Source organism: Pongo pygmaeus, chromosome 4 (genome assembly GCF_028885625.2).
Source record: "Pongo pygmaeus isolate AG05252 chromosome 4, NHGRI_mPonPyg2-v2.0_pri, whole genome shotgun sequence".
In the NCBI taxonomy this organism is placed as follows: domain Eukaryota; kingdom Metazoa; phylum Chordata; class Mammalia; order Primates; family Hominidae; genus Pongo; species Pongo pygmaeus.
The window spans coordinates 42120190-42136105 of record NC_072377.2 but is presented as its reverse complement, the minus strand read 5'-3'; the positions used below and the strand labels follow the sequence as shown (position 1 = coordinate 42136105).

The window sequence follows — 15916 nt, the reverse complement described above, 5'->3', positions numbered from 1 at the left end:
TGTAACTATTGGCAAATGTATTGGCATAAAATTTTTTTTCTATTAAAAATATTTTAGAGAACAAAATCATGGGACTGCCCTTGATAAATTAGTCAAATAGACAACTTATTTTATCTCTCACTCTTGCATTGTCCTTAAATAAGATACAGAAAAGCAGCATGAAGAAGATAGAGTTTAGAAGATGACCTACAATGTAGTTTTGTGTAAAACTGACAGAGCTAATCATGGCAAGGAGAAAACTTAAATAATATTCTGTCAAATTTCTATTTTTAATTAAAATTGACTATATCTTTGTGAAAAGTAAGAACCCTGATAGGCCCCCTGAATGACTTTATCAGACTTACCTACTGATAGATTCGTATATCCCTTCTTAAATAAATACATCGTGTTTTTCTATTTTTTCCTGCAAAATACAGTTATATTTCAGAAGCAAAATTAGAAAAAGCTATTCATCCTCTTATTTCTATAATGAAAATGTTTCATAGTGATGTGGATGCATTTTAATATATTTAATACATCTGATGTGGTGTGGCAAGCCCTCTCCAAAGACATCGCTCCTGAAGTCTATGAAAGGAGGTGGGGTGTGAGAAGGCATCTTCTTCTTCACTGGTACCCACACCTCTCATTCCACAGCCCCCAGGGCTCTCCTTTTTCCCAGAGAGGAATTTCTCCCCTTTGGCCTTGTCTCTATCCTTCCATCCTACCAGGTCCCTCACCCTTGCAGAGGGCATTCATGTGATACTGTGTAGAGTTTATGGGTTCCTAGCACTTTGAAGTGTAGTGCCACAAGATCTGGTTCTAATAAACCTCATCTGTGTAGCATTCTCCCTCGGGTGTCCCACGATGGCCTACATGCTGCTTGGTTTTGTCAGGCAGTTTCCACCACCAGTTCCCTGGCACCGCCACCTTCATGTCTCTTAGAGATTTTCTTTTTCTTTTCTTTTTTCAATTTTGATTTTAAGTTCAGGGGTACATGTGCAGGATATGCAGGTTTGCTACATAGGTAAATGTGTGCCATGGTGGTTTACCGCACAGATAATCCCATCACCCAGGTATTAAGCCCAATATCCATTAGCTATTCTTCCTGATGCTCTCCCTTCCCCAACAGATGCCCAATGTGTGTTGTTCCCCCGACCTGTGTCCATGTGTTTTCATCAATCAGTTCCTACTTAAAAGTGAGAGCAAGGCCGGGCACGGTGGCTCATGCATGCCAAGGCGGGTGGATCACGAGGTCAGGAGATCGAGACCATCCTGGCCAACATGGTGAAACCCCGTCTCTACTAAAATACAAAAAATAGCTGGGCATGGTGGTGTATGCCTGTAGTCCGAGCTACTCAGGAGGCTGAGGCAGGGGAATCACTTGAACCCAGGAGGAGAAGGTTGCAGTGAGCCAAGATTGTACCACTGCACTCTAGCCTGGCAACAGAGCAAGACTCCATCTCAAAATAAAAAATAATAATAAGTGAGAACATGTGGTGTTTGGTTTTCTGTTCCTGCCTTAGTTTGCTGAGGATAATGGCTTCCAACTACATCCATGAAAGACATGATCTAATTCTTTTTATGGCTACATAGTATTCCATGGTAGATATGTACCACATTTTCTTTAACCAGTCTATCATTAAAGAGCATGTAGGTTGATTCCATGACTTTGCTATTGTAAATAGTGCTACACTAACAAACCCGTGCATGTATCTTGATAACAGAATGATTTATATTCCTTTGGGTATATACCCAGTAATGGACTTGCTGGGTCAAATGCTATTTCTGTTTCTAGATCTTTGAGATATTGCTACACTGTCTTCTGCAATGGTTGAACATTACACTCTTACCAACAGTGTAAAAGTGTTCCCTTTTCTCCACAACCTCACCAGTATCTTTTGTTTTTTGACTTTTTAAAAATAGCAATTCTGATTGGCATGAGATGGTATCTCATTGTGGTTTTGATTTGCATTTCTCTAATGATCAGTGATGTTGAGTTTTTTTCATGTTTGTTGGTCACTTGTATGTCTTCTTTTGAGAAGTGTCTGTTCATATATTTTGCCCACTTTTTAATGGAGCTGCTTGTTTTTTTCTCATAAATTTGTTTAAGTTCCTTGTAGATTTTGGATATCAGACCTCTGTCAGATGGATAGATTGCAAACATTTTCTCCCATTCTGTAGGTTGTCTGTTCACTCTGATGATTGTTTCTTTGGCTGTGCAGAAGCTCTTTAGTTTAATTTGATCCCATTTGACAATTTTCGTTTTTGTTACAATTGCTTCTGACATCTTCATTATGAAATCTTTGCCCATGCCTATGTCCTGAATGGTATTGCCTAGATTTTCTTCTAGGGTTTTTATAGTTTTGGGTTTTACATTTAAGTCTTTAATCCATCGTGAGTTCATTTTGGTATATGGTGTAATGAAGGGGTCCAGTTTCAATTTCCTGCATATGGCTAGCCAGTTTTTCCAGCACCATTTATTAATTAGGGAATCCTTTCCCCATGCTTGTTTTTGTCAGGTTTGTCAAAGATCAGATAGCTGTATGCATTCAGTCATATTTCTGAGTTCTCTACTCTGTTCCATTGGTCTATGTGTCTGTTCATGTACCAGTGCTGTTTTGGTTACTGTAGCCTTGTAGTATAGTTTGAAGTCATGCTGTTTTGGTTACTGTAGCCCTGTAGTATAGTTAGAAATCAGGTAGTATGATGCCTCCAGCTTTGTTCTTTTTGCTTAGGATTGACTTAGCATTTGTGCTCTTTTTTTGGTTCCATCTGAATTTTAAAACAGTTTTTTCTAATTCTGTGAAGAATGTCAATGGTGGTTTAATGAGAATAGCATTGAATCTATAAATTACTTTGGGCAGTGTGGCCATTTTCATGATATTGATTCTTCCTATCCATGAGCATAGAATGTATCCTTTTTGACTTCTCTCAGTAGTGGTTTGTAGTTCTCCTTGAAGAGGTCCTTCACTTCCCTTGTTAAGTGTATTCTTAGGTATTTTATTCTTTTTGTAGCAATTGTGAATGGAAGCTCATTCATGATTTGGTTCTCTGCTTGCCTGTTGTTGGTGTATAAGAATGCTAGCAATTTTTGCACATTGATTTTGTATCCTGAGACTTTGCTGAAGTTGCCTATCAGCTTAAGAAGCTTTTAGGCTGAGATGATGGGGTTTTCTAGATATACAATCATGCCATCTGCAAACAAAGATAATTTGACTTCCTCTCTTCCTATTTGAATATCTTTTACTTCTGTATTGCCTGATTGCCCTGGCCAGGACGTCCAATACTATGTTGAATAAAAGTAGTGAGAGGGCATCCTTGTCTTGTGAGGTTTTTATGAGACTAAGAATAAAAACTCACTTTGATAATAATATTGCTCTGAAGATCAAAAACATCTTATTTATTGAACAGACTCTCTTCGAATATTTCTTATACATTTTAATTAAATTAATTAATTAGTTTGGGGGTGGGTGAGCAGAGACAGGGTCTCACTATGTTGCCAAGGATGAACTTGAACTCCTGGCCTCAAGAGATCCTTCCACCTCAGCCTCCCAAGTAGCAGGGACTACAGGCAAATACCACTACACCTGGATAATTTTTATTTTTTTATAGAGACGGAGTCTCATTATGTTGCCTAGGCTTAGAGTACTTTTTTTTTTTATCAGCCACTATCCTAAGTACTTTAAAATATTTATTTATTTAAACCTCTTAAGAACCCTATAAGGTATAATTACTGTTTATCTTCATTTTACAATTCAGGAAACTTAGGCCCATGGAGAATAAGAAACTTGCCTAAGATCACCCAGTGATAAAGTTAAGATTTGAACTCCAACTACTTTGGTTTTAAAGTCTAACAGGGCCCTGAAACCCAAGCATAGAACAAAACTGAGATGTTTTCCTGATTTTCAGGTTTGTCCATTCTGTTTCTTACCAGAATTCCTGTGGGGGTGAATTGTTGGGTTAAATTTGTATAATTCTTACAATTATACAAATTTGTATTTGTATACTCCAAGAATAGAGTATATTCTACAAACTTCTTATACAAATGTGTAGAAAAAAATACCTGTAAGGATGTGAAAATTAAAATATAGGAAATTTAATTTGTTGAGGCTGTAGCAAGAATCAGATCTCATATGTTATATAAACTTGCTTATTCCAAAAGTCAAGAAGCTCCATCACAAAAATAAAAACAGCAAAATGTCATTATACTATATATTAAAATGAAACGCTGATGATAATCATGGAGAATATGACACTACATAATTTTTCACAATATATAATTATGATCAATAATTAAATAAGTTTAGTATAGCCACCACGTACAGACATAATGCTAAGGAAGTGTTTTAATAAATCAGCAAATCTGGGAGATTATAAGGTATTTAAGAAACAGTGTAAAAGCCACCAAGGGTTTACTTTCAGATAGAATGTAGAAGTCACAAAAGATTGTTCCTGCAACTAGGAAACGCAGGATAAACTGAAGTTTGCACTTTTCTTTAATCTATCAAAGGATAGTAGGTAAACCATAGGATAGACTAAAATTCATACTTTAAACCACCAAATAGCAGTAGATGCAAAGAGATCTAAATAAAGCTATATTCTAAGTAGAAAAACACTTTTCTTGGTGATCAAAGTCCTGTACTGCTTTCTTGGGACGAATTGCCTGTTCTGGGTATTGACGGGTGGAATAGCATATCTTCAGAATAAGCAGGGAGACTTTGCTAGAATTTAAAAAATGTACTACTGAAGCTTGTATTGATAATATGGCTGCTGCGGTGGATTACAAATGGAAGAACTCCAATGAAAAAAAATTTAGCCCAACAATTCTCCCCCACAGGAATTCTGGTAAGAAACAGAAATTCTGGTAAGAAACTGAAAAGCAGGAAAATATCTGTTTCGTTCTGTGCTTGGGTTTCAGGGCCCTGCTAGAATTGCATACGATCTGAAACAGACTACATAAGCAACCAAATGCCTTTTGAACTAATAAGATCAAAGAGGTCAACTCCTTGGTAGCAGCACAGCTTATTTGGGATGAGCATAAAAGGAAATTAGAGCTATAGTCTGATTTGAACTAGAAATAAAGATGTGGTCCAGCTCCAAGTGAGCTGGATGCATGGTCGAATCTGAATAATCAGCCTCTTACAGCAACTGACAAAAAAGGAGAATATTATAAAAAATATATTTTCTAGTTCAGAATATATCATTCTTTTTTAAAAATTTCATATATGTCATTTAAACAATTGGGCACATGTAAAGAAACAGGAAAAATACAGCCCCAAATGAATTGAAAAAATAATCAATGAAAGCATTCACACAAATGACATAAAAAAAGAAAAAACTGATAGAATAGAGATGAAAGATAGAATGACTAATGAGATGAAAAATTTTAGCAGAGAAAGGGAAACTAAAAATAACAAAATGAAAATTTTAGAACTCAAAAAGACACCTAAAATTGCTTAAAATTGACAGGTATAATAGGAGACTAGACAAAGAAGAAAAGAAAACTCAAAGAGAGGCCAACAGAAAATACTTAAACTAAAACACAGATAAAATGAATGTAACGTTCATTCATTATATGTAAAGTAGTATAATATTAAAAGATAGACTATGATAAACAAAGGAAATATATTACATTCCCTGGATGTTGCCCTGTTTAAGATAGTAGCCACTAGCGGCCAGGCACGGTGGGTCACGCCTGTAATCCCAGCACTTTGGGAGGCCGAGATGGGCAGATCACAAGGTCAGGAGCTCGAGACCATCCTGGCTAACACGGTCAAACCCCGTCTCTACTAAAAATACAAAAAATTAGCCGGGCGTGGTGGCAGCCGCCTGTAGTCCCAGCTACTTGGGAGGCTGAGGCAGGAGAATGGCGTGAACCCAGGAGGCAGAGCTTGCAGTGAGCTGAGTTTGCACCACTGCACTCCAGCCTGGGTGATGAGCGAGACTCCATCTCAAAAAAAAAAAAAAAAAAAAAAAAAGATAGTAGCCACTAGCCACATGTGGCTAACAGTAAGGTCATTTAAAATTAAATAAAATTTAAAACTTAGTTCCTCAGTTGCACTAAGTACTTTTAAAATCTTAATAGCTAGAGACTAATCAGATCGGACATGGCAGCTACAGAACTTTTTTATTGCTGTAGAGAGTTCTATTGAATAACACCAACTTAATTGAGTAGCTCGCCTCTCTCTGCCCCATCACCATCTTGGGTGAGTCAACACTTATGTTAGGGTCCCTTGTGATATCTGATCCCTACTTCTTGAGCCTCAAGGAAAGCACTGGTCATATCGATGTCAGCCTCCCATGGTTACACTGTAGAAACTATCATCACTCAAAACTCTCATCCTCCAATACCTTAAACTATAAACTTTCTCACTTTGAACACAACCTACATATGAGTACCTCTCTAATTTTATCTTACAGAAGTGGCACCTTAGTTACTATCCATGTTCTCCCAATTTCCTGCCTCCTCCCATTAATGCTTGAATATACTTCTAGCCTATACTAGGCTGATGGTATTTTCCCACTACTCCCCAGTCTTTCCCTCCTTGACAATCCTCTGGGCTCCTCTTGTGAAAGCTTAAGCCTGATTAACTTCCACAAAATACACTCTTGGCTTCCACTTCTAGACTCCTGAATATTAGTTGAGACATTTCTAAACCATGCTAACCTGCTCAGCTTCCTGCTATTCAAATTAAAATGGTTCTTCATTCCTACTTAACAATCTATTCATCTCCTTTGGATACTGGTATATTTCTCACAACAGCTGTTCTATGCCTCATTTTAATCCTTCCTCTGTCAGCCTAAACCCAATCCTGCCTCCTCATCTTTGACAGGTAGGTGATTTTATCTCTTAACTGATGAAAGTAGTTAAGAACATACATCATGATCTTTTTTCATTTCCTTTGTACCTCAAATATTCCAGGTACTTTCATCTGCCCTAGTCTCATTTGTTATTGTCTCTAAGGAGGAAATATCCCTTGTCTTATACAATAAGATTTCAATTTTTTTCTAGGGCTCTTTATGTTCTGTTGCAATATATTATGTATCACGTATTTATTCAATACAATAATATTAGCTTAGGCAGTGAATCCAAGGTCTCTTGATGAAATCAGAGTAAAAACGGTCCTTTATTTGGAAACTTGTGAGCAATGATGTCTATTAACTTTTGATTCCAAGTATTTAGGGATTGAAATTATGGGTGCATTGTGGCTATATCTGAAATCTTGAAGAAGCCATATGCTTTTGTACCATTGCACTTCAGTGTTTGACAGTAAATGAAGAAAGCAGAAGAGACAGTGCGGGGTCTTCTATTGAACCTTCTGATCAAAACAAATATTTTTGAATTTTAATGCTATGGATAGAAATTCATGGTGGGGATGTTTGGGGGAAGGCTTGACTTCTTGTTTTTGTTTTTTTGGTAAAAGAAAGCTAGTCAAAAACTATGTGAAGTTATTTGTCATAATGGTAGTTGATCCAAGGGGAGTATTTTTAGATATTACTTGGCATGTAAAAGTGTTTTAGCTTGCTTACTTGTTTCTAATTGACTAGGAGTCTTGAAAAGTCATGAGATAGATCGTTTCTGCAATGGAAAATTACTCAAGGCAAGTGCTTTTCAGCAAGCAGAGTGCCCTACTTTTTCTATTGACATATTTGAAGGATTTCTGCTGATGCATATTATTCCACCAGCTACAAAAGTTTTAATATGTTGATTCTCAACAGGCAAATGCATTTTTCAACTGTGATTTATGCCCTTTTATCTGGAGAACACAATAACAGGTGAATAGACATGACAGTGGCCACATTATAAACACAATTCTATAATCTGCTTTTTACTTAAAAATATATTGCGAGATCTGGCCAGCAGCCTGCAATGCAACAGGGCTCTCTCTTTGTTCCCAGGCAGATCAGCAGGTCGGGAAATAATAGACACACACGAGATAGTGAAAGCTGGGTCCAGGGGTGTCACCGCCTTTTGGTCCCATGGTGCCAACAATGCACTAGATATGCCAGCATTTATTATTAAGTTTAGTGAGGGTGGGGGTAGGTTAGTGAGGGATTTAAGGTCATTTGATTATGAGGTGAGATGGTCACATGGGGATGAAGTAATTCTTTAACATAACATCTGTATGCAGAAGTACAGTATACAGGGATAAGAATTTACAATATAGTGTGTGCATCAGTAATTTCTAACAGAGCCTTAAAATAGAAACACAGTCTTTCCATAACCTATGATTAGCAAGATATTAATCAGCAGTAACAGTTGCAGCAAAAGCTGGTTACAAACAATCCATAGAAACAGGACGTGAAGCTAGACAACTGGTTAGACCAGAAATTCTCAGAAGGGAGTATGCCTTAACCCTAAAGAGACCTAGAAGAGCCGTGGCAAGATGAGGGTGTTTATAGCCCTATCTTATCCATATGGACAGGCGTCCCCCACACATCCGTTTATAGGCTCTCCACAAGGGTCGCATTCCATTCCCAGAGCTATGAACATCGGCTTTTCTGGGATAGGAATCTTGGTGATGTGAAACCTCCCTGACTGCACGTCCATTCATAGGCTCTCTGCAGGGGGAAGCACATCACGTGCTGTTGTCTCATTCTGGCAGTCCAACCTGGCATTGTCTTTACCGAACCCTGCATGCAATTTTGTATTTACAATAATCACGAGCATTTCATCTTTATCCCATAGCAATAGTTTCAGGGGGTCTCCCTACAAAAATAGATTGTGAATATTTTATGTATTTAAGTATTTAAAAGCATTATTTTTAATGTCCACATTTAGCCATTTATTCATTATTCATTCTAAAAATATTTACCAAGCATCTACTGTGTTCCAACCACTGTTCTTAATGATATATACTAAGCAAGGAACAAAATAGAATAAACAGTCACTTTCATAAAGCTCACATAGTATTCCTTTACATAGTTGTATTGAAAGTTTCTTAATCAGATTGGTCCATTACACTTTTTAAAAAAAAATGTTGCTACCATAAATTAGAAATTGTGCTTCATTGACTATCTTTTTAGCTGTAGCTTTGTGCATGTTAATGACAGTTTCCTGAAGATAAGATCTTAGAAATAAAATTATTAGGCTAGAACATTTAATAGCTCTAAGGCTCTTGACACAAATTGTCAAGTCCTTCCTAGAAAGCTTAGATCTCCCCCAGACTCTCATCACTTCTGCTATCATTTTAAATGTTTCAGATAGAAACTTTGCTGATTGGAGTTAAGACCCTTGCTTCTTTCGTTTCCTGTCAAGTGAAGTATCTGCTTGGTTGTGGACTACATTTTAAGTTATCAACTTATGTACCACTGCAAAATACTGCATGAGTACAGTCTTAACCTTAGCTAAAAGAGCAAATTGCTGAAGAAGCAATTTGTGCTAATGGCTCTAAATTGCTGTTATTTCTTTCAGTTATCCTGAAACTGCACAAGACCTGGCATATATATAGTGGGCATGCACTAAAAATTGAACTTTATTATTTTCACATTTCCTATGACTGCTAAATATGGAATATTTGGTAAAAGGAAAAGACTTCTAACATTTATGTAGCCTCATTTTTTATCTGACTTATTTAGGAATAATTTATGAGTAATGTTTGATATTGTAGTTCATCATGATGGTAAAGAATCATAATTTCACAAACACTAGGTTTTCCTGTGTCACTAAAAATAACAAACGGGCTGAGAAAGTTTCTCTCTTCTATAGTGCTATCAGGCTAGAAATTTTAGGCCTTATCCTAGAGGTAATAGTGAACCATTGAACATTTCTCAACAGAGGAACTACACATATGTCATGATTTAGAAAAATTATTTTGACAATATGGAGAATTTTACTTTCTCTAGGTATAAGTAAAACAAATATTCTTTTAGTATATGCTTATTTTAATGGCAGTTTTAGAACTGGATGCTTCAATATGTTAAATAAGAACTTCCATTTGATTTCTACAAAATGACAGCCTGAGATCGTTACAAAATAGCATTCGGTTACCATTTTAGTGTAAAATAGCATTGGGTTACCATTTTAGTGTGCTAGGGCTGCCATGATAAAATACCATAGACTGAGTGTCTTAAACAACAGAAATTTATTTTCTCACAATTCTGGACTCTAGAAGTTTAAGGTGAAAGTGTCAACGGTTTGGTTTCTCCTGAGGCTTTTCTCCTTGGCTTGTAGATGGCCACCTTCTCACTATGTCCTCATGTGGTCTTTTGTCTGTCTATAAACATCCCTTGTGTCTCTTCCTCTTCTATTGGATTAGGGCGACCTATATGACCTCATTTAACCTTAATTCTCTTTGAAGGCCCTGTCTCCAAATACAGTCACATTGTGAGGTGTACTGGGAGTTAGGACTGCAACATATGAATTTGGGGAAACAAAATTCAGTCCATTAACAGTTATTAATATGCACATGCAGTTCACAAACTGAGGCACAATTTTCAAGTAATTTTCAGTAGTGGTGATAGAGTTTATATGATTAAACACTGACACTTTTTATATGACCATCTAAACATACCTATAAAATAGTTGTTTTATGTCAGGATAATCATTTCAGAGAGTGACATTGAAAAACCCATAAAAACTCTTAGAACGTTAGTACTAAAGTTGAGGCCTTCCCACAGAGAAGTACTTGTTCAGATGCTTACATCAGTTTTTGATAAAGCAAAACTTATGTCCAAGGTAGGTATTATTGTTCTCATTTTGTACATGAGAAAACTGAGATTCAGAATTTAAGGGACTTACTTGTGGCCATGTCAATAAAAATTGGCAGAGTGGAAATTTGCGTTAGGTCATTCTCAACTCCAGAGGTTGCATGCATAACAATTTTGGTTTGCTTCATCCCTGGATAATGCTAATATAGCACTGATGAGAATTTAGTGAACCATAGTAGAGTCCAGGAAATTGATTTTTTAATTAAACATCAAAATAGCTTGTAGCTCTTTTTAACTTGGATAAGAGGATTTTCGGACTCCATGTCTAATGTCTTCTTTGCTACCTATACCATGATATGGACTTGAATTATAATAGAATTCTTTTCTCTGGGTCTCCTAAAAAATGAGGATAATACTAGTGGCTTTATAAGGTTTTTCTAAGATTTAAAGTTTATGTATACAAAGTATTATACACATTTACAAATTGCCTGACACAGCTGTCATAAAGGCTAGCATTTAGTCTTGGCTCTGATATTTGAAGATTTTGTAAATTTTACAGTATCCTCATAATTAGTAATTTTAAAAATCTCCTGTGTTAACCATAATTATATGGAGAAAAACACCTAAAATGCAAATGCTCATGTACTTGTCAAAATCATCAAGGATCAAATATAATAAATTATATATCATGCTGCAAATAGAGTGGGGAGAACCCCAAGACATGCAGCAAGTTCTATCCAAAGATAATTAGGACTAGGAAAAGACCATATAAAAATGAGTTAATATAAGAGAGACAAATTTATAGAGGAGGAAAAAAAGATTTGATTGGAACTCTGTGGAAAATTAAACTAAAAACTAGAAAAATAAATGTATCTTGCTTTAACAAAAATCTAGATTATAAATACTGGAGTGTGCTATAAGAAAAAAAGAGCATAAGGTGCTAGTTTAAATCTGGTGAGTGACCTAGAATTTGATACTACACTATTTCATTTTCTCCATTCATCAGATATAATATCTAAATTATAGAACTGAAATGCCATTTTAAAAAAAGATAGCTGATATAAAAAGCATTCTTCTGCTTCCATGTGGTACTTAATAAATTAAACCACTCTTCTATCATAACTCTGGATTATTAATTATTAGAAATATTAATAATGCCTCACCATAGTAAAACTACAAATATCTAAGTAAACATTCTGACATATGTGAAACCATATGTTCATAGGTCTTTCTCAAAGGTCTCCTAAACCCAATAGTCCATTAGGCAAAATTCTGCCTCCTCAACAAAAAGGTTAAAACAGTAATAGCATTGACCTAAAAGACATTAAGTACAATTATATGTATAATATATGTTACAAAATTTCTGTCCAAAACAGAAATACATTTAAATATGGAACTTATATAAACTATATATAGATATTTATGGCTTTTACTATAATCTTAAAATTGCTGAGTTCCAGTGAGATATTAGGGTATTTCTTCTGCCGAGTATAAGCCATCTGTGGAAGGAAGTAATATGATGCATACAAGTCTCTGGGAAGTTTTCACTCTGAGTATGGAATAGAATTTGGCTTTAGTATCTTACGAGCTTGCGAAGTTATCTGAAAATACTAAGAACTATCAGGAAAAGTTATTTTTCACTGAAGCAGTATTAAATATGATATAAGCTTGCTTTCTACTGTTTCATAATAAAAGAGGGATTGTATGGCCATAATATTAAATGCAATTCCAGTACATTTTTCAGTCTTTAAGCAGTGTATTTATTAAGAATAGATAAAAATTTCTTTTCTGATAACCACTTATGAACCCTTGAAAAGACTGAATGGAAAGTTTAGCAAATTTGCTATTTCTCACTAAGGCAATCTTTCTACCCAAAAGAATAGAAACTCAGGGAATGAGAGGCACGAACTTGTTTTTTCCAGAATTTAATATTTTTTAAAAGACAGAAAATATAAAAATTACCAAAAAAATGTTTAAAGGTTCATTCTGGGGCTAAATACTAGGACTGAAACTCTTTTCTTGTAATTGATTTATGGTAAAGAGTAAAAATAATATAAAAAACAGCAGTTATAGCTGTCCAAATTAAAGCTCATCTGCAAAAAGGCAGGACAAGGTGGGCTGACCGAGCAAATATTCACATCATGACCTTAGTAATAAATTTCAAATGGTTTCAGTTCCCAAGATCTGAAAAGAGAATCATCTTGAATGCTTAGATTCCACTTCTTCAAGAATCCACTCAATGCCATTCAAAAAACCAGTCAGAGTTTCAGCCTCTGTATCCTGGACCTCGGAATACATAAGAGAGAATGTTGTTAGCAAGAAACTAAGTCCAAAATCTTATGAGTAGGAGGGACATTTTTCTAGACACTAAAAAGAGAACAGAACTTTTAAAAATCCCAATAAACTTTGGATAAGTTGCTCAAGTTTTGTTTTGTAGAGCACTTAGATAAAAATATGATCATTTCTCTTGTAACTGTTACCAATATAAAGCTTATTTGCCTTGGAATTCAGCTTTGGAAATGGAAAGAACTACCATTTCCATGACTTGCTTCCATGTATGAGGGGAAAAAATTCCTCCAAAGGATCCACTTTGAAAACTAAAACATTTTTTAGTGACCCAGTTAGTCATATGTGTGACATCATGTTGCAAAAATGTGTCTTGAAGACAGCCACTCCTCCTAACGGTAAAGCTAAAATTGCCACCATTCAGAAGGGGAAACTTTATTAGTAGTTTTCAAACTTCACTCCAAAGAGTCTTTGGAGCTCCAGGGAAGAGATGGAAGGCGAACAAAGAAAATCCTCTTACTTTTTCCGCAAAAGGTTTCCAACTTTAATTTTTCTTTATCTGTTTTACTCAGGGGTTATCATGTCAGGTTTTGTTTGAAGAAAGAATGCCATAATTAAAATGTATTTTAGGGCTGGGCACGGTGGCTCATGCCTGTAATCCCAGCACTTTGGGAAGCCAAGGCGGGTGGATCACTTGAAGCCAGGAATCCAGGACCAGCCTGGCCAACATGGCAAAACCCTGTCTCTACTAAAAATACAAAAATTAGCCAGGTGTGGTGGCACATGCCTGTAATCCCAGCTACTTGGGAGGCTGAGGCACGAGAATCACTTGAACCCAGGAGGCAGAGGTTGGAGTGAGCCAAAATTGCACCACTGCACTCCAGCCTGGGTGAGAGCGAGACCCTGTCACAAAAAAATAAATAAAATATATTTTAGAAAGCAATAAACTATAAGATGGAACATATACCTTTGATGATCCATAAAGCACAATACATTGACGTTATAAAAAACATAATAGTGGCATCTAAAAAAAACAACCTGGCTGGGCACAATGGCTCACACCTGTAATCCCAGCACTTTGGGAGGCCAAGGCAGGCAGATGGCTTGAGCCTAGGAGTTCGAGATCAGCCTGGGCAACATGGAGAAACTCCATCTCTACAAAAAATACAAAAAATTATCTGGGTGTGCTGGCACACACCTGTAGTCCCAGGTACCTGGGAGGCTGAGGTGGAGGGATCACCTGAGCCGGAGAGGTTGAGGTTGCAGCAAGCTGTGATCGTGCCACTGCACTCCAGCCTGAGCGACAAAGTGAGACCCTGTCTCAACAAAAAAAGAAAAAAGAAAAAAAAATCCCCAATTGTTATCTCACTGTATGAGAGAAGAGGCAAGTAAGAAACAATTGATCACCTAACATTTATTATCACCAATCAAATAGCTTCCATAGATTAAGCTATTAAAATTGACTTTAGAATGCCATTTCATTAAAGAAGATGAATTTAAAAAATAAAATCAAATAGAAAATAGAGTGCAAAACAAAATTTCTGTCACTAGAGTATAAATGATCTTACCAGCCATGGGTGATTTAGAAGATTCAGATGCAGCTCATGAGCCAAATAAAAACAGGGCATTCTTTTTACATCCCCTTGAGAAACACAAGATAAAACCAACAATGGTCTTCCCGAAGACCCAAAGGCTGGATCTGTCATTGCCATAATATGAGAAAATTCATCTTGCCATTCATGTCCTAAGGAATGTAAGTCAAAACCCTTAATTTGCATTACTTTTAATAGTTTTGAAAATAATAAAATTAAAAACTAACAAAGCAAGGGAACAAAAATTTACCAGGATCCAAACATAAATTGAGGGAAAAAAATCACAGTACTCTTCAGATGTCTCCATAGTCTAAAAGCAAAAATGCTTGATACAGGTAGTTCCTTTCACAAATTCTGTAGATGTCACTACCCTTTCATTCAAAGGGCTTACTTTCAAAATGTAGGCATATAGTAGAGTTTAGCTTTTTTTATGAATACCAACAATCTCAACCTTCTATTGGATGTTTGGACCATCTGCATTTTGTGGTAGGCAGAATTTTAAGATAACCTCAATGTTCCAAACCCTTGCATAATCCCCTTCCCCTTTAGTGTCTGAAGAACCTACAAATAAGATGGGGCATCACTCCCACGATTAGGCTTTAAGACACAGTTGACTTTAAGAAATACAGGTAATCCTCCTTGAGCCTGACCTAATCAGGTGAGCCCTTAAAAGCGGCTCTTCTTGTTGAAAGATTCAATGCAGGGGAGATTCTCCATTGCTGGATTGGAAGATGGAGGGAGTCACATGGGAAGGAATATAGGTGACCTCTAGAAGCTGATAACAGGCTCCCAGCTGACAGCTAGCAATAAAACAGTAAGGTCAGTACTACAAAAATAAGGAACTGAATTCAGCTAATAACTTGAATGATCTCAGAAGCAAATTCTTTCCCAGAGCCTCCAGAAAAGGATGCAACCATATGATACACAAATTTCAGCCCAAGAGGCCATATCCAGAGAACTCAGTACTACCATGCCCAGACTTCTGACATAGAGAACTGTGAGCTAAAAAAACAGTTGTTTTAAACTATTAAATTTGAGGTAATTTGTTAATAGAAATTGAAAATTAATAAACATTTAATGTACTTATCAACAAGGTACATTTAAATGTATCCTATACATCTTAGACTTTGACTTGTCCATCTGTTCTTTGTTCCTTCTTCTCTCTTTGCCTTCCTTCTTTTGGACTGAGTTTTTTAATGGTTCCATTTTATATCCACTACTGGCTTAGTTACAACTTCATTATACATTTTTTAGTAGTTGTTCAAGTATATATAATACACATTTTTAATTTATAAGTCTACCTTTAAATATTATGCCATTTCACATATAGAAGAAACTTATAATATACTTAAATGTTCTCTCTTCCATGATGTGTTCTATTATCACATATTTTTCTTTAAAATGTCATA

At 36.1% G+C, this 15916-nt stretch overlaps 1 protein-coding gene across 7 annotated transcripts in view; it reads right to left on the bottom strand.

Annotated features, from left to right (window-relative positions):
* FBXO4 (F-box protein 4) overlaps positions 1-15916 on the bottom strand; it is a 201982-nt gene that overhangs the window by 172746 nt on the left and 13320 nt on the right. Inside the window, exons 6-7 of one of the 7 annotated variants that reach the window (XM_054488450.2) lie at positions 14484-14659; positions 12539-12915 (exon numbers count right to left, since the gene is read on the bottom strand). The exons of 2 other annotated variants lie outside the window; for them this stretch is intronic. In XM_054488450.2, the coding sequence (XP_054344425.1) occupies positions 12826-12915; positions 14484-14659 (266 nt within the window). In that variant the 3' untranslated portion in view covers positions 12539-12825. Of the gene's footprint in view, positions 1-344; positions 404-12538; positions 13819-14483; positions 14660-15916 lie in introns of those variants that run through there. 4 more of the 7 variants (XM_063664779.1, XM_054488451.2, XM_063664780.1 and 1 more) reach the window with 4 other exon arrangements.